Here is an 18,610-nt window from a genome sequence, read left to right on the forward strand (position 1 = left end):
CGGTAAAAGTAGAGGATACTTAGTGCAGTAATCCTCAGCGGAACTTGACAAGCGACCACCGACGCGGATGACATCGTCCTTGTCTATAAATGGTCGGAGCTTGTTTAAAGCGGAAGAACAATATTTATTATTTTTATTATTAAACTCATGTGCAAAATATACTTCTTGCACGGCGCGGATTAACCTTATTTCAACAAAATCTAAGTCTTCACTCGTAATAACGGTATTACGAGGAAGGCGTTTAATAAATTTATATATATATACAATAGTCCGTAATAATTTAGAATATACAGAAAAGCGTTGAGATAGCGCGTAAAGTAGTGATTCAGAGGTATTTGAAATTAATGTGTGTATAACAGTCCGTTGTTCGGGAATGTCTTCATTCGATAAGTCGTGATTAACAGCAAGTGGCCACTCGGCCGGTTACTTAATACCCATGAAGGTCCGGTGTACCATAGCGGATGGTTTACTAGCTTGTCTGGTGTGAGTCCACGAGACAGGCAGTCTGCAGGATTATCGGAACCAGCAACGTGATAGAAACAGTCTGCCGGGACGTTATCGATAATTTGTACTACCCGATTGGCAACGAAAGTTTGCCAGCGGTGCGGAGAAGAGTGGATCCAACAAAGAGCCACCTTTGAATCACTAAAGGCGTATATATTATTCACAGGATACCGTGGTGCGATAGTATCAACAACCTTACGAAGTAGTTTTGCGAGTAATACGGCTGCGCACAATTCTAATCTCGCGATGGATACAATTTTTACAGGCGAGACCTTTGACTTGGCGCATAATAATTGAACAAAATATTTATTATCAACCTGAATGTGTAGGTAGACTACACCGCCATAAGCACGTTCACTAGCGTCAGCAAATCCTAAAATATTCAATTGACAATCCTCAACCACACCTAGGTGTCGCGGTATGCGAAGCCTATTAAGCGAGGGCAGTTCTAAACAGAACTGTCTCCAGGCTGCGATGATATGATGCGGGGGTTGAGCATCCCAATCACATTTCAACAACCAGAGTTCCTTAATAAGGAGCTTGGCGTACAAAATAGCGGGAGCCACGAAACCTAAAATGTCCCATAAACGGGCAACAGCGGAGAGAATAGCGCGCTTAGTACATATAGCGTCTGGCGTGATTACCTTGAACTTAAAAGAATCATTAGAGTTATCCCAAAATAGACCTAAGATCTTGTGCGGGGTGGAATTATCGAATGATTTGTCACTGAGGGTTTGTGTGTATCCGGGATGTGAGCAAGCACGTCGCGGGAGCTGCTCGTCCACTTTACGAGATCAAACTGTGCCATTTTAAAAAATGCAATAAGTTCGTTGCTAATGGTAATAGCCTGTTCATCTGTCATAACAGAAGATACGATATCATCCATATATAGTGCAGACGAAGCAACAGCGGCAGCAGCAGGGAATTTATCCCCTTCATCTTCAACTAGTTGTTGAACAACGCGGAGCGCGAGAAATGGACTCGACCTCAGTCCGAAGCATACACGATTAAATTCATATTCAGTCACAGGATCATCGGTGCTGAAGCGGTACAAAATTCGCTGAAACCTACGATCGGGTTCGCGTACAACTATTTGATGAAACATTTGAAAACAGTCGGCGGAAATACAAACTTTAAAAAGACGAAAGTTAATTAAAATACTAAATAAATCACCCTGTAGGTTGGTACCACTATGCAATATATCATTTAACGAACGACCAGATGTCGTTTTACAACTGGCATCTAAAACCACGCGCAATTTAGTGGTGACCTTATCCTCTCGTAGCACTCCGTGATGTGGAATGTAGTACGAGGGTATAAGTGAATTGTCTTGATGCGATTTAACTGGACTTAAATAGCCCTTATCAATATATGCGCGAATTACTTCGTTATAAGAAAAACGAAAATGAGGTGACGCTTCCAACTTACGTTCTAGACATAAGTAACGTCTATGTGCGGCAGCGAAAGAGTCACCTAAGGAGAACACGTCCTCTCGAAACGGCAGGGATACGATATATCTACCACTATCATCACGAGTAGTGGTGGCGCGAAAATAATGTTCACACTCGAGATCATCGGCACTCTGAGCGGGCGGCGCGGTTATCTCCTCCAATTCCCAAAAACTTTGGAAGAGAGTGTCCATACGATCATGAATCACGGAACAACATGACGTTGTATATGCGGTATTTAATAATGCGGAATTAGGCGATGCGGAATTAAAAGTGGGTACGGAACCCATGATTACAAACCCTAATACGGTTTGTATCGCAGGCGGAATATTACGATGCTTGCTATGCACAATACCCGGCAATAGCAAGTGCGGGAATATAGAACTACCTATAAGTACGTCTATATTACTAGGAATGGCAAACTCGCCGTCTGCCAGCGGTAGGTTTTTAATGTGTGAAAATGCGGCGGTATTGACAGGAACGGAAGGCAAACTGTCCGTAATACGGTCAACAACAAGCGCGGAAATATTAAAGTGAACATTAAAATTAAAACGAGAAAATATATTAAATTCTACTGAAACCTTAACGTTTTTTTGTGAGCCACCAATACCCTTTACCATCGTAGATGAATATTTTAATTCATTTAATAAACCTAAGCGGTCACAACATTCATCAGTAATAAAATTACTTTGGGACGCACTGTCCAATAAACATCGAACTAAGTGTTGTTTACCTAATGCGTCATACACAATAACGCGTGCAGTTGCTAGTAGCACAGTTTTGTTACTGAGCGCGCAAAGTGACAGGCCACTCTGCTTGGCCACGGCCTCGCCACTGTGTGACGGGAGCGGGGGTGAGGCCATGCTACTACGGGGCGCGGGCGCATCGCGCGCGGGCAGCGAGCCCCGATCCGTAACAAAATGTAGCAAAGAATGATGGCGCTTTTGACATGCACGACACGAAGATTTTGATGTACAAACACCGGACTTATGCTTGGTACTTAAACAATTTACGCATGAATTGTTAGCTTTAATATGTTTATAACGATCGAGAGGTGACAATTTTTCGAATGCACTACATTTATAAAAATGATCATGCATATTACTATTGCAAAGTGAACATTTTATAGGTGTTACACTTGAAACATAAGACTGCGGGTCCGGGTACTTAGCAGGCGGGCGGTATTTATTAGTAGGCGGGCGGTATTTATTTGACTCTGTACTGGTGGCGGGCGCGGGTTGTGTATTTTCATATATGCGGCATTGCGTTTTTATAAAATTAATAAATCCGTCAAAATCACGTGATTTTGTTATAGAAGAGTGTAATTCGAACGCGCGTAATGTTTCTGAATCGAATTTACGTTTTGCAATATATAATAAAATGAAATCAGATAATTGTTTTATACCTAAGCCCTTTAATGACATAGCGGCGGTGACATACTTATCTATAAATAATTGAAAACTTGCGGCGGAAGGCATTTTGCCTAATTTAAGATTTAAAATCTGGTCTAAGTAATTAGAACCGAGAACGTGAATATCTTGATACTTATCAAGCAGAGACTTAAATATAATTTCATAGTTTTCGGCGCAGGGTGTAATACCTGCAAATACCGATTGTACTTTGGGTGATAACTTACCCAGTAAATAATACAGTTTTTCTGAGTTTGTAAGTGAGGAGTTGTCATGGACAGTAGATTTGTAACTAGCGTAAAATAAATTCCAATCTTGATAATTGCCGCTGAAGGAGACTAATTCCAGGGGGGGGAGCCTGGGCCTAGATACAGGTGCATCTATCCCACACGAATTCCCACCCGTGGGCGCAGAAGAAAGATCAGAAAATGTCTGTTTAATTGAACAAAACAAATCTTCAAATGAGTCATATACATGAAAATTAGGTACGGCAGAAGGATTCTCATCAAGCATCCTACTATTATATTCATCAAGTACATCTTGAAACTTATTACGAACGTCATCGATGGTTATACATGAACTAAGAAACATACGTCTTTTTTCTTCCGATTCCGTAGCCGACTTCGACTTATCGTAAATACTTTGTATTCGTTGAAATAAAGCATTACGTTTAGCTTCTAACATAATAAGTTGACGACTAGGTGAAAAGGTAGGCGCATCTTTATCTTTACGTGACATATCTAATGATTTAACGCAATATAACTATAGGTAATTATACAGTGACCTGTCAATAGACAGCGTAAGCGGACAGTAACGAAAATAAAAATTATATGTAGGTATGTAGCGAGAACACGGTTAAGTGTTGCGTAGATTACTATATAAAATATAATGGAATGCGGGATATAGACATTTATATTTGTATATTATAGGTGTGCGGGATGTACAAGTATATTATGTATAATATAGTTATAGGATACAATTTTAAGACTATACTATAAATGCGGTGATATATATTTATTATCTAAAGAGATAATACAGAGGAATGCGGGATATCATATGGTATTCTATAGCGGTATATAATAAATATGTTTATAAATAATAAACTATTACACATATAGGTGCTTGGTTGCGGTATAATATAAAGAAATAACAAGGCAATCCTATATGGCTACGCGGGTATGTCTGAGAAACAAATAAGTAATATAAGACTAAATAAGCGGATCTGTATTGTGCGCGGAATCGAATCCACGATCACTGAAACGCTAGATTACCGAGGCCGTCAATGATATATTGATTGTATTTATCGTAGATACATTCTTTGAGTCTATTATTATCATAAACCTGTATATAATCATAAGGCAATTAGCTACAAGTAGGTATCTATAGGCACATGTAGTAACTATCAACATCCTGCGCATGCGACTCTATGCATGACTGATACCGTTTAACTACTTTCTAAACCAATGCTTTTATAACTTTATTTATCCATTTATTTATATTATTCACAAATAATAATATGTATCCAATTACATTGGCGTAAATGTTGTTAATAATTTTAATAGGTATATTACATTAATAGGTACATATTTTCAAGATTTTTAGGAATGTCAAAATGTAAGTACTGGTGGTCCTAAACATACGTAATTTTTACGACCTTTTCTATTTTCCTAAGAATCTTTACAATGCATTTCTTAGATAGGTGTTTTTAATTATAATTCGTGTTTAACAAAAAGGAAATTATCCTCATCTCATTATTGTCATATGTAGCTAGGTTCATATAAAATTTATTGGTATAGCTGTTACTTGTGACTTTAGACTATTTATTTGCCATATTCTTCTGAATATGCCAGAATAAGTCTGATACTGATATGAGCATTGCTCTTAAAATATGAAAGACGAAAAGAAAAAAGATTATTAATACTTTATCTGACCACAGTTCATTTATTATCAAAATGCCAACATTGTGGATATTAATTATTAACATTTCAGATTACTGACATTTCTCTCGGCAATAAATATACATACATACAGATATAGACATACCAGAGACTATACTATTTAATGTGGCAACCCCTTAGCAGAAAAAAACATAATATAATATTGGTATGAGTAGTGATCTAGAAGTACATGATAATACTTAAACCACATTGTGAAATTGAATAAGATATCACCAAGACAACAATATCAAAACCATTAACAGTTTAACTGCTGAAAACATTTGTGGCTCTATAAAGCTACATCTGTGTGTACCTTAATTAGTAGTAGTAGGCTAGTATTTAGACACTGCTTGTTGCTTATAAGGTAGTACAATTTTGACTCTATATAGAAAGTGTGAGCACCATTTTTTAAATGGACAATAATGGAATGGTGCTAACTGCAGTAATGCTATTTGCTGGTGGGATACCAGTGGAGGATGATAGGATGAGCATGAGGTCAAGTCAGCTCACAGCAAATTCACCAGGAATTTATCACAATGGTTTCCAGAGGAAACTGTGTGGAAGTCAACCTTACATAGTACATTGCTAGCAATGGTGTTATTATTCCATATTACTAACAATTCTCCCCAGCATCATTTATATTATATTGCTCAACAACTATAGTGTTAGAACATAAACTCTGATTCCAATAAACACTTATGCCTACAAATAATGGAAAATAACTAAAATTCACTAATAAATCAAGTTAACTTGGATTGACCTTAAGAACCAGTGTAGAATAAACAATATTTATTATATAAATAATTTAAGATATTTAACAATATTATTCTTAATTTCAAACTTGCACACTAAGTTTACATCATTATAAATGCAAAATATGTCTATGCAGTCACTAATTAATCTATATATATTTTTAATTAATTTCACATTCAGTGTATTTAGATTTAGTATAAAAACAATGAAAATTATGAATTACATTTTACTTTTTAATATCTAACAACTACCCATAAAATAATGTTAATGATATTGTGAATTTATTTATTTGTGTTAAGTTTAGAATATAGATTGTAAATATAATAAATATTATTACTGACCGCAGTTGGTACATAAGCCCTGTTGGATGAGGCTCTCTCGTTCATCCACTTCACCGCATTCAGTTTTTTCCAAGGAAGATCACAGTGGAAATAAATTTTACTCTCATTGAACTTAGATTTAAATTTCATTATTATCACAGAAAATAAGCTTACAACGTCACCCATTTGTCGTGCGTTTGATGGCTTTGAGAGTTAAATATTAAATGGTCATGAGACCAAAAACAATATGCATATATTTATATTAATGATAACATTCATGTTATTAATTCAATTTACGTTTTCTACTCCGGAACATATTTTACAATTTCACAACCACTCCTTTGAATGTCAATTGTCAGAGTGTCCAATAGTCAGTATCTCACGCAGCACAGATAAGTCAGAGACGGGCTCTGGATAATATTGACTGTTGTCACTCAAATGACAATTTCTCACTTGGCTGTCACTGCCAGCCATAGACGAAAGGTATCGAAAGTAAGATTGTGGTGCTATATTTACTATATGTGCTCTTTGGTGTGTAGTGAACAATCACCAATATCGGTAGTGACTCCACTAGGAAATTAGTATTCTGTGGTGGTAAGTTTTGCGGCCGCAGCCAGACAAAATTTATAGCATTTGTTTTGATGCGAGGTAATATATTATTAAATAATTACAAACTTACGTATGTTTTACATTACTTAATAAAAATAATATTGAATTTTATAATAGTTTATAACATTATTAATAAGTTACTTATTTATAAAAATTAACACCTTATATATTTACAGATTTCCTTATTTTACAGTTTACAATTATAATTATGGGAAGTATAAGCTTAGATGTAATAATCCCTGAAAATACTTGTCTTATTATATTTGAAAATTTGTTTCATATACAGTATAATATTCCAAGTGGTATAGTCTAGGGTACAGTTACATAGTAAGTAATAAAGCAGCAGCAAGTTCTAAAAGTTATTTTCAAATAACTGTAGAAGTCGCTTTATTTCTGCTATTCTAGCAGCTTGTGCTTGAACTGGTATCATTGCCTGTGAGACCTCTTCACCCTTAGCTAATATTGTATACATACTCTTTATATTGTTATCCATTGCATCACAAGTTTTTCCAACAGCTTCTTTATAAACTTCCATGTTTTCTGCTGTCAATGAAGAATTTGAATGTAAAATACTTGATAAGTTTTCAATTAAATTATCAACAGATTGAGCAATTTTTTGTGCTTCATACTCTAGATCATTCAATACAGTTATATCAATTTGACCAATCTGCGGTGCTAATATCTGTCTGTAGAGCTTACCCGATGGGGTACTAGATCGAGATGCACTGGAACTTCCAAATACTGGGGTTTCACCTCTTTTTGTAATGGGGCTAGATAACTTAATTTTAAATTCAAGATCATCAGCAACATAGTGTGTCATGTCCCCTTCATATCTAACATGGCCATCAATATCCAATGGAAACTTTTCTTGTTTCCGATTCTCTGATGGCAAGTTATAGGGCCTGGAGGGCCCAGGAGCTTTTGGCTGTTCTTCATATATTTGACCATGATCAGAATGGAAAGATATTTCACTATAAGATGCAGTCATACGGGCCGATATTTCATCATCCAAATCAACGTCAACTTGCTTATTAGAAACAGTCTGTGTAAGCTCCTTCTCCTCTGATATTGGTGATGCAGTTGAATCTTGAGATACACTTGAAATGTTCGCCATTTTCTGTGTGACATAAATATCACTAGATATTAATCTTTACTAACAGACAAGTATAATAACAATGTATGAACAACAACTTTTAATATCTCTCTGAACTACTATTTCAATTAGTAATTGGACATAAATCAGTACATGATTAATTCTAAATACAATAAAGTAGTTTTAATTAACTAAATTATATTTATAGTGATAAATTATTGCTGAAAACTATTCAAATAAAAGGTTTATACCTATCACTTTTACAGTACAGTTTCTTCTAATACATTAACTAGTTGCTGACTTAAATTCGTCTGTAACCAGACATTAAAGTCAAGCAGTGTATTATCAACGTTTTAGAATTTTTGGGCTTATATTGCTGGTAAGACTAGCTACATATAATATTTGTTTATTCTTTATAATGATAAATAATCAATACTTACATGAACAATTAGGTTGTACTATTTGGCACTTAGATTCTTGTCTACCAGCAAAACTGGATTACCTTCCTTATATTCTTAGTTCGAACATTTAGTAACATATTTTATAATTGTACTGTAACATTTAATAATTACATTTTATTAAATTCAATTATGATCATGAAATTATTTTTATATTATAGTCATAAAACAATGTGTTTCTAATGAATTTAAATTAATTTTGTTTTTAAATTGATAATAAATAGAAATGGAACCTAAATAAATGTAACAAACAATTAAATATTTAAATACAGTATTGGTTTCATTTATCCTCTGTGCTGTCACTGTCAATGAAAAATGTACGAATACGGTAGGTGCCGCCACCATATTATAATATCAGCAAAAAAAAAAAAAAGCAAATTAAAATAAAACAATGAGGAAATGGTTTTTAGTGAAATTATATACCTGGATTTTAATATTTATTATTAGTGAATATTAAAATAGTATTCAATAAAAATAACTGAAAGCACCATTGTTGTTGCCTTTACTGTCTTATTAAGTATCTGTTTTATTATCTGAATGAAATCCCACTCCACTGAAATCACTCCTTTGTAATTTTCAGATTTAAAGTGATAGGTACATTTACACGAATATAGTTTTCAGTGCATTCTGGTTACAAATTACTAACCGTTATATTCTACCCTTTCTAGATTTTCGAATAAACAACAACGAATTGTGAAAAATGTATAACGGGTGTGGTAAGTTTTACCACACGAACAATGTATGTATCACAATTGATATATAGAGGCGGATACCATCTACTAATTATACTTCAAAGGCGCTCTCTATCAATACAAAGTGTTATAGTTCATTACCTATTATCTATATTACGTAACTGGAAGATACACTAGACATGGATAAATAAGTCAAATTGTCAAATGGAAGTTATTCTTTGACAGTTGTCAACTTGTCAATAAAAACATCATTATTCTTTACCCAAGTGAATTCCATTTGAATTCGGTCTCTTTTATTCTCTTATAGCTTATTTTCTTTAAGTTTAACGTCTATTTTTATAAATAAGTGTGATATAGAAATGCATTAGTTTCATCGGTGAGTTAAATATTTAAAAAGTCCTGAGAGCATACAGGCATTGTCCTTCCGTTTAACATGGCGTTTCATATCGACATGTGCGGATATATTCGTATAATAATGTTGTGTTAGTTTATTTTACAAGTGTTGAATACATATTTATTGCTGTATTTTAAGTTCCAATAGGTAGTAGCGTCATTATTTTGTTACATAACGGGTTTATCGTATTATATGTAACATACCAAGTCAAGTATTACAATGGTGAAAACCCGTCGAAGTAACGGAGAGAATGGGGAGGTTGACGATGGGAATTACGCTGTAAACGACGTTGGCAGTATTTCTGATGAGAAGGTGAAATTACGTTACAGATATTAAGTATCTATTAGACAGGTCTTGCATCCTTGCTTTGTTTAGAAATACTCTTATGTGAGTCAACATCCTGTCCCCATTTCCTAGATGGTACTTTCTGCACATAGTTGCATGCGCTTTTGTTATAAACTTAATATCCATGGTTTTTCACAACCAGTTTTGTTATGATGTAATATTCCAATATAGTTGCATATTACTACACAACCCTTCACAAATAGTTTATGACAATGTTGAGTATCACACTTTAACAAGATGCGAATGCATGCCAGTATCCCTAGGCACCCAAGAACATGTTATAGCTTATTGATTTGCTATACCCTAAATAATGTTTTGTTCATAATACATTGTATGTCTGTGTAATCAATAGTAAAACTAGATTAATATTGGCATTGCACACTGTTTAAATTAAATCAAATCAAATCTTATACTGGTTCTTGACACTCTAACTGCTGAAAATTTGGGAGACTTTGTCTTAGTTGAAGTTACACTACATCTGTTGATGTTTAATTCATCTGGCAGTCACTACTATTTACATATTGCATGTGTGTGTACATGTAGTAGATGTGTACCTATATGGTTGTGCATATTACCTGCATGCTAGTACAGCTTTACTGCTATACAACTCAGCAGTTGAAATGCTAAAACTTTGCATACAGTTTGTGACTTATATTTACAGTTTCATGAACAAATAAAATTAGAAACTAATATCCTATTACTATGTACATTATAATTAAAGTAAAGTTTTGAACCAAATAACATTAACAAATTACTTTCATTGATTTTATATAAATTGAAGAGTTCTATGAATATAATCATTGGGGTAACTTAACATACTTATGTTAGGTTACCCTAAGGACAAACTATGATATGGAATATCAGAATTTAGGCATAGAAAACAATTATTGTTATTGATAATTGTCGTGACAATTACCCTACTCAAATATTATTGTATTTTTGCTAAAAGAAAGCCATACACCTAACTTTAAACTAAGAACCATCAATATCATAATTGCTCTATTTATTTAGAAGCTGTTATAGACAGACACAAAGACACATCAAAATTTAAAAAGACAAAATAATATAGTGGACAATTGATATATATAACATATGCAAGAAATATGTTTAAAAGTTGTTAATATATAGTGGAATAGTGTTAACAATATAATAGTTCAGTAAAACATTGTTTTTTTTTCTAGTCTTGATGAATTGTGTAAATTTACAACCTTATTCTAAAAGTACTTTACTTTTTTTATTACATATATCTTTCAAAAATTATTTAATGTAGAAGTACCTTCTGTTTTATGTATGGGTATTATATTTTTTGTAGGTGTTATGCATGCCTATTAATCAAATTGAAATTTGCTAGAAATTAAAAATATATTTTGTTTATGTTTAGTAGAAATAATCTTAGCAATACAATAGTATGTTATGTTTTTTTTATTTAAATTTAATGCATATTTTTTTGTTCTTTAATTGTAGGCAAGCAATTGGTCTCAACGAGAGTTGAGGAGTAGTCAGTATAAAGTTACTAGAACAATCCAACACTGGCCTACTAAATGTAAGTTTGAATTGAAACACTATCAGAATTTACAACCTTTGGTCTTTCAACTGTATGATTTTAATAAATCAACTGCATTTACTGATACTATTTTGTTTATTTCTGGAAAATTATCTTATATTTATTTTAAACATGTGTTTTTATATATTTTAACTTTGACATATTTTATAAATATAGATAGTCGCAGACGCTGCACCATCAAGATGCCTCGTATTGTGTTTAATGAAAGTGATACGGAACCCGAAAAATATTCCCGAAGGTAGATATAGTTATATGTACAGTTTTGTTTCATTTTTCTATAAAATATAAACTCAATCTACAATAACATTGAAATAATTATAAACCAAAATTTGTTTCAAGATTGAGTCAGAATAATTTCAGTTTATTTATATAATAAAATAAGTAATAATAACCCTAGATAATTAACACAACGCTATCTAGTCCCACGGTAAGCAGAGCTTGTGTTATGTGTACTGATTTATACAAAAAAAAAATTATTGTGACTACATATGTAATATATATAGGAAGCACACATACCGATATAAACAATCATAATCATGACTACAAATGTTTGCACCATGCGAGGAATCGAACTCGCGACCATCGGAAGTATAGCGCTGTGATAAAACGCTAAATCAATGAGACTGTTATTCTGTGAAATTACATATGTAGGTTCTATTCATGTGAAATACTTTGATAAATGATAACTTTTCTGCAGTCAACTGCTCTATTTTGTCTGTGTTGTATTTGTTTTATATTAAATTTAAAAATATTTCTTGTATTTAACATAAATCTGTTATTACGAAATTTTTAGATCTAGGCAAGTGAGAGTGTTCTTTGCTGAAGATAATGAGCCCACCAATAGTGTCCGTCGCAGTCGTGGTCCAAGGAAGAATTACGTGGAAGACAGTGAAGATAAACCTATACAAGAGAGTAAGTATACGTTAGTTCTTTGATTAAGTGTAGACTCTACGTTAATTGACTATCTGACAGTCAAATGTGTCTAATCTCTAATTAATTTGTTCTATGTAACAAATGTATTTAAATTTAGACAATGGGTTTTCTATGTGAAAAATGTTGTTTTATAACCACATATACCGGACGAGTTGAAATGTTTTAGTTTAGAATATTGTATAATATATGTATTATAATTCATATATCACTATCCTTTACTTTCAATTTCATTTGCTTTTGAGATAAAAACGCACAATATCGAAATCGAATCTATCCACATATCAAAGTTTATTAAATTCTGTTTAGTTTAACCGTGAAATGGTAACGGACAGATCTTATTTATAATCTTCATTGTTACCTGCGACTGTGTCTTTATTTAGATACAATCTTTCTTCATAATAAATTTCATTCACTTCGTTCAGCCGCTTAGTCGTAAAAAGGTTACAAACAGACAGAATGAAAAGCGCACTTTCGATTTTTTTATTGGCTTATATTGCCACTTTAACGTCAGTTACGGAGAATCTTGCATCAATGTAATTTACTATTTCAGACGTAAGAAGAAGCTGCCGCAAGCGTAAGCTCCTACATCACAATTTCAATGAGAGTTGGATAACTAATGAATTGAAAGTCAAAGGCTATCCAGATTTGTATGGCTTCCACGGGACTAGTTCTTCAGATGAGTCATACTCTGGCGATGAAACTAGAAGAACTCCAAAAAAAATGGTAAATTAAATTGTTGGTAATTGATTTCTTTATGTAATTGCAATCGCAAAGAAGCCGACGGCCCAACTGATGGCAATCAGACGAGGTTAAAAAATGGTGACGTTATTCATGCGTCGCCATTCCAGAGGACTAAGACATCATGCTTTCGATAAACTATTTGCTTCCCTAATTTGCACCCTAAACCTGAAACACAGCTTACTGAGCATACCTACATAATATACATAAAAAACACACAGATTCACACAAATCTGACATAAATGATACATCTGATATAAAACGGTGTGCTAAACTGCCAGACCACAGAAGCCCACAAATACGTGTATCCTTATTGCCTTATTTGTCATTTCCTGAAGATAAAAATATTATGTTTACAGACCAACAACCATGTCCCCACTAATACAGATGAAGATACACAGCTCTCAAGACAAAGACGAACATCCGCACGGTTTCTCAATAAGAAGTCCAATGTAAGTTAATTATTATTATATTTATTTTAGAGAAGTCCACAAAGAAAATAATAATAATAATAATGACCATACTGACATGTAACTCTCAATTGTAATACCAAATTATTTCCAGAACATAAAAGGAAAAATAGAATATAATAAAAAGTTCAGTGGATTAAACAGAGAATAAAAAAAATATGGTATAAGAATATATTGTTATGTGAAATTGTTATGTATACACCATTCAATATTTTTCCTAATAAAATATAGCACGTAGTTTGTTTTAATGTATTTGTACCCATTATAGCGATGCTCAGATGTCCGATATTAACTAAGAAAAGTCATATGCTTGCCCATAGACTTGAAACTAATTTAAAAAATATTTTTTTATATTTTAGGAAGCAACTGAATCGGATTCTGAAGAGGAACCAAATCAAACTGTCATTGAAAAAAAACCTTCAACAGAAACTAAAAAAGAAGAAGAGAAGATGGAAGTCCAGTCCATTGAAGATGTAAAAGCTGAAAGTGAACAAAATATTCAGGCACCAGACACTGAAAGGTAGTTAGATTATTTTGCATATATGCATGTCTAGTGGTTTATCCCAACTTATCAGGCAAAAATAAATATAATATAGGTATAGTCTATGTTCATTTGCATTAATGTAAGATGCAGACATTGAAATAATTTTTCATATAAATTCACTGGCTCCTCAAATTATTCTCTCAAAATATGCAATTTAAAATGGCATAATTGTTGATTAAAAAAATATATACATTGTATTATATGAAAATTTTAACTGTATACAGTAAATAATTTTTAAAGTTAGTACACTTATTGATGATGTATAGTATTGTGTAAAACAAATCCTGATTGGGTTGAAACTGTATTAATAAATTTTATTCTAATTATCTCATTTCGTAGTAATCAAGCTCCTGCAAGATCAACCAGAAGTAGCAGAGGGAGGGGTCAAACAAAGAAAGAAGATAGTCAGGAGACAGGTATTTTGAAATACATATTATTTACTTGTTTTGACTTCAAAATGTTTCCTTTCCATTTCCTTGAATTGATTATAGTTTTACTTGCTGACCTGGGAAACATTGACTTGCCTTTACATGGCTATTAAATAATACGGGTTGGTGTTAGAAGGGTAAAATTTTGGGAGTATTTTTTGACCAACATAAAAAAAAATATCCAAAAAATAAAAACATTTTTTGGGTGGACCATTTTTATCACGTACTTATACATTTCAAATTTCATCAAAATTGGTTAAGCCTTTCAGAGAAGTATGGCAACTAACACTACATGAGAATTTTCATATATATATATGTACATATAGAATAACCTCATTTTTTTAATATATTGTGTTTTGTCTTTAATGTAAGGAATACATATTGTCGCAAAAAGGTTTATTAGAGGTAATAATATAATATATATATATATAAATATATTTGACTAGCATCCGATACATCGTCGTCGGAAAGTGGGAGCGAGCTGACGATGGGTGGCCAGCCGCGCCGCTCTAACCGTACACGCAAACCTAAACCTGCTTTCGTACAAATCGCCCAGGGACAGACCCGTAGCAGAGGTAAATCAATCAATCATTCTGTTTTGTATAACATACCATACAAATATTATGATGCGACGGCCATCGTTTAGACGCTGGAAACATCAAGGGAGTCGTGCGCGTTGGCGGCCTCGCGAGAAAACCTCGACAAGTATTTTACTCCAAAATCTAAGTGTATGCGGGATGAACTTCCTCTGAAACCACACTGTCGGAGACCACTTAGGTTCCAGCGTGAGGGGATGAATTCAGTGTATTCTTGTTCACATACTATGTGTATGAATATAGTAATATATTAGTAATGCATATTCTGAATAGTCAATATCGGATAGGCTTTTCATTGGTGTTTCCTAATTTCAGTGCATTAATGAAATATACTTTTTAGAAGATTAAAGTATATTTTCTATTTTAAAATCCTGATCTAAAACAATTCTAATAGTTTTATTCATTGTTTGCATATAAAAAGAAACCATGAGTTGAATGCATCCTCTACTACACAGATGTTTGACATGGAGGATGAATACACTATTATTCTTGTCTTTAACTTATTGACGTGACTATTTGACATGTTGTTTTTGATATAGTCAAACATGTAATCTGGAAAACGAAATTAATGGATTTTTTAATGAGTTCCTTAAATTCTAGCAGTAATAAAAGTATTTTTAGACATGAGAAAAATTTTAATCCCTTACGCTTTGTAATAAGCATTTAAATATACTAGGTACTAGGATAATAGAAATCTTGTGTGAAATTATAACAATTGTCCATTATTACAGCAAAAACATTTACAATAAGAAAGAAACCATATTCGTTGAGAGAGAGGAAACCAAAAATTTTACGCAGGAAGACAATCAGATGTGAGTATTAATCATTTGTATTGTATGTATTAACTTCATAACTTTAATTATAACGTAAGTTCATGTTTAATCTAAGTGTTAATTCTCATAGTTCTGACTATTTCACTTGTAATATATGGACCTGTAATATGCTATATATATAAAAAAAATGCATGACTACAGCAACATATCTATAAGTATTTAGATACAAATTTGCTTGGATAAAATTGTGCAAAGAAACTGTATTATTACTTGTGTTAATTTATGTTCTAATAGTATGTAGTAGATTATGAGTGTGTGTTTTTTTATATACGGTCATGACAATTTTGTTGTATTGAAATATTTTTAAGAGTTCAGCTAGGTTCAGTTAATAATAATATTCTGTATAAACAGAATATTAAAATCAAGGTACAATTATATTAGACTTTATTACATTATATAAAAAACCACCATAATTATGAAATCATGGTATAACTACATTAAACTCTATTTTACATTATATAAGAAACAGCCATTATTAACTGTCGCCATGAGTTAGTTGAATGTAAGTTATATATTATTATTCTCAGCACAATCGCCGTCCAGTACAAGCAGTAGTAGTACAACGAGCTCCGATACAGAAGAAGATCTAAATGTTTCTATGAAAAATAAGACTAAGGGCAGGTAACTACCAAACACCATATTTTTATTTATCTATTTACTTTCAATAGGATATGTTGTTTTTAGGAAATATATAGAAGAGAATAATAAAAACCTAAGATAATTCACACAATAACACCTTGTGCTAAGTTAAGCAGAGCTTGTGTTATGGGTACTTAATAGCTGATAGAAATACTTAAATATATTGTTTTTAATATCGTAAATTAGAAAATGATTACAAATGTTTGTGTCGTGCGAGGAATCGAACCCGTGTTCATCGCAAGTAAGACTCTTTGCTCAAATTATTCCACATACGATTGTATTAAGGTAGAATCTAGATGCTTGCGGTGTGGTGTAACAGTGGTGTGTTTTTATAATTAAATAACTCCATGCATTATTTTATTACAAAAATACTGCAATGCATCTGTATTAGAACGCATGCTTCGAGAAACTACCTACTTGTATTGTTTAGAAATGTATTTAAACTTTTTTCTAAGGCAAAAGACAAAAGCCATGGATGACAAGAAAACAGATAGAGCATTAAGAGATATACAGCCTGTTGAAGTTGATGGCAGTGTGAGATTCTCATCGGTGAGTTTTTGTTGTTTATTACTATTGTTTTAGTATTTAGGTACCTAATTTATTAAATCCAAATTGGAATTTCAATTTTCAAGTCACTGAGTTATCATTTTTTACTTATCAATTAAAAAGAGTAGACTTTTTGAGCAATGCAAATTGTATTTAATGATAATTTTTTATAGAAAATGGTTATTTTTGTGTTAAAATAGTACTAATTCGTATGTCATAAAAAATTTGGTAAAATATTATTTTATTAGATTTTGCAATATGTCATTATTTCATACAGCCTTTTGAGACAAAGAAATCTTATTCAATTAAATAAAAACTATAACCAAAATGTTCTTATTCTTTACAAAGATGTGTATATTCACATTGAAATTTTGGTCATGTGATGTATTAAGTTTTATCACCAGCTTTCTCCTGTACTGATGTTTCGTATTTTGTTCCCTTGTTTGTCTCTTTTGAAAAAGCTTGCTCTCTTTTTTTAATAGACTTTATATCAGTTCTATCTCCATCATCACACAGAGGATTTCATGGTGAACTCGGAATGTTTCGCAATGCGTTTTGATTAAAAGTAACTAATTTATCAACAGGTGGGAGGTCTGGAAGAACATATAAAGTGCCTCCGAGAGATGGTGCTCTTTCCTCTCATGTATCCGAACTTATTTCAAAAGTTTAACACGAGGCCGGCAAAAGGAGTGTTATTCCACGGCCCACCAGGCACTGGCAAGACACTGTTGGCGAGAGCTTTAGCCAACGAATGTAGTCTGGTCGGTGGACGGAAAGTGGCATTCTTCATGAGGAAAGGAGCAGACTGTTTGAAGAAGTGGGTCGGTGAGAGTGAAAGGCACTTCTCAAACTGTTGTTTCAACAGGGAATATTTTAATTGTATTTAATTTTTCTTAATTGAACACTAGTTTAATTACATCTTGGGAGATGTTTGTCTATTGAAGAAAACAAAAATCCATTCCATATCTCTGTCGTTATTTGCATGTCCGCTGTTTTTATAATAATTTTGTGAAATCCATTCTTAGTGTTTGCCTGCATCGTTAATGAAACCTATATTTAAAATTTCAAGTGTCTAGTTTTTCAACGACATCAGTTAGTAAAAATAAGAGTTATCTATTTATTATAGGAAAACCAGAACTGGTTCTATATATACTATATACATATTATACCAGTAGACACAATTTATATAAAATGTAAAGTGACAGACTTTCACAAACAATAACAGATTAATAATTAATAGCTTTAAATTCAACTCACTATCACTACGTATAAAGATAACACAAATTGAGATAATGAAGTTGGGAAAGAACAAGATAATAGTAATTAATCATTATTGAGTTTATTTACATATGTATAT

At 32.7% G+C, this 18,610-nt stretch overlaps 3 protein-coding genes across 3 annotated transcripts; 1 reads left to right on the forward strand and 2 right to left on the reverse strand.

The window, feature by feature from the left end:
- Positions 1-341: 341 nt before the first annotated feature.
- On the reverse strand, positions 342-4,099 carry LOC131852480 (uncharacterized). The gene is made up of 2 exons (XM_059203145.1): positions 1,678-4,099; positions 342-1,288 (listed from the first exon to the last, which is right to left on the reverse strand). Exons 1-2 carry the CDS (start codon positions 4,097-4,099, stop codon positions 342-344), a joined length of 3,369 nt encoding a protein of 1,122 aa, XP_059059128.1.
- Positions 4,100-7,332: 3,233 nt separating this feature from the next.
- Positions 7,333-9,196, reverse strand: LOC131852519 (BLOC-1-related complex subunit 6-like). Its single transcript, XM_059203191.1, has 3 exons — positions 9,178-9,196; positions 8,514-8,625; positions 7,333-8,097 (listed from the first exon to the last, which is right to left on the reverse strand). Exon 3 carries the CDS (start codon positions 8,092-8,094, stop codon positions 7,333-7,335), a length of 762 nt encoding a protein of 253 aa, XP_059059174.1. The 5' UTR covers positions 8,095-8,097; positions 8,514-8,625; positions 9,178-9,196.
- A 580-nt stretch (positions 9,197-9,776) lies between these two features.
- LOC131852481 (tat-binding homolog 7-like) lies at positions 9,777-18,091 on the forward strand (the record flags this gene model as incomplete). The annotated part of the gene is made up of 13 exons (XM_059203146.1): positions 9,777-9,929; positions 11,427-11,505; positions 11,683-11,764; positions 12,320-12,438; positions 13,010-13,182; positions 13,557-13,649; positions 14,027-14,187; positions 14,551-14,627; positions 15,086-15,214; positions 15,967-16,047; positions 16,596-16,689; positions 17,163-17,256; positions 17,838-18,091. Coding segments are annotated over exons 1-13 (1,529 nt in total), but the record flags the coding sequence as incomplete, so codon positions are not given.
- Between the last annotated feature and the right edge of the window lie 519 nt (positions 18,092-18,610).

The sequence above is a fragment of the Achroia grisella genome, unplaced genomic scaffold, assembly GCF_030625045.1.
Source record: "Achroia grisella isolate CSIRO2021 unplaced genomic scaffold, CSIRO_AGI_Agris_v1 utg853, whole genome shotgun sequence".
Lineage (NCBI taxonomy): Eukaryota > Metazoa > Arthropoda > Insecta > Lepidoptera > Pyralidae > Achroia > Achroia grisella.

Bases quoted from the DNA above. Each gene is read 5' to 3' on its own strand.
- LOC131852480 (XM_059203145.1), bottom strand. From the start codon at position 4,099: ATGTCACGTAAAGATAAAGATGCGCCTACCTTTTCACCTAGTCGTCAA. The intron at 1,289-1,677 runs GTGATTTATTTA...GATCTCGTAAAG, and splicing joins TAGTGGTACCAACCTACAGG to TGGACGAGCAGCTCCCGCGA.
- LOC131852519 (XM_059203191.1), bottom strand. From the start codon at position 8,094: ATGGCGAACATTTCAAGTGTATCTCAAGATTCAACTGCATCACCAATA.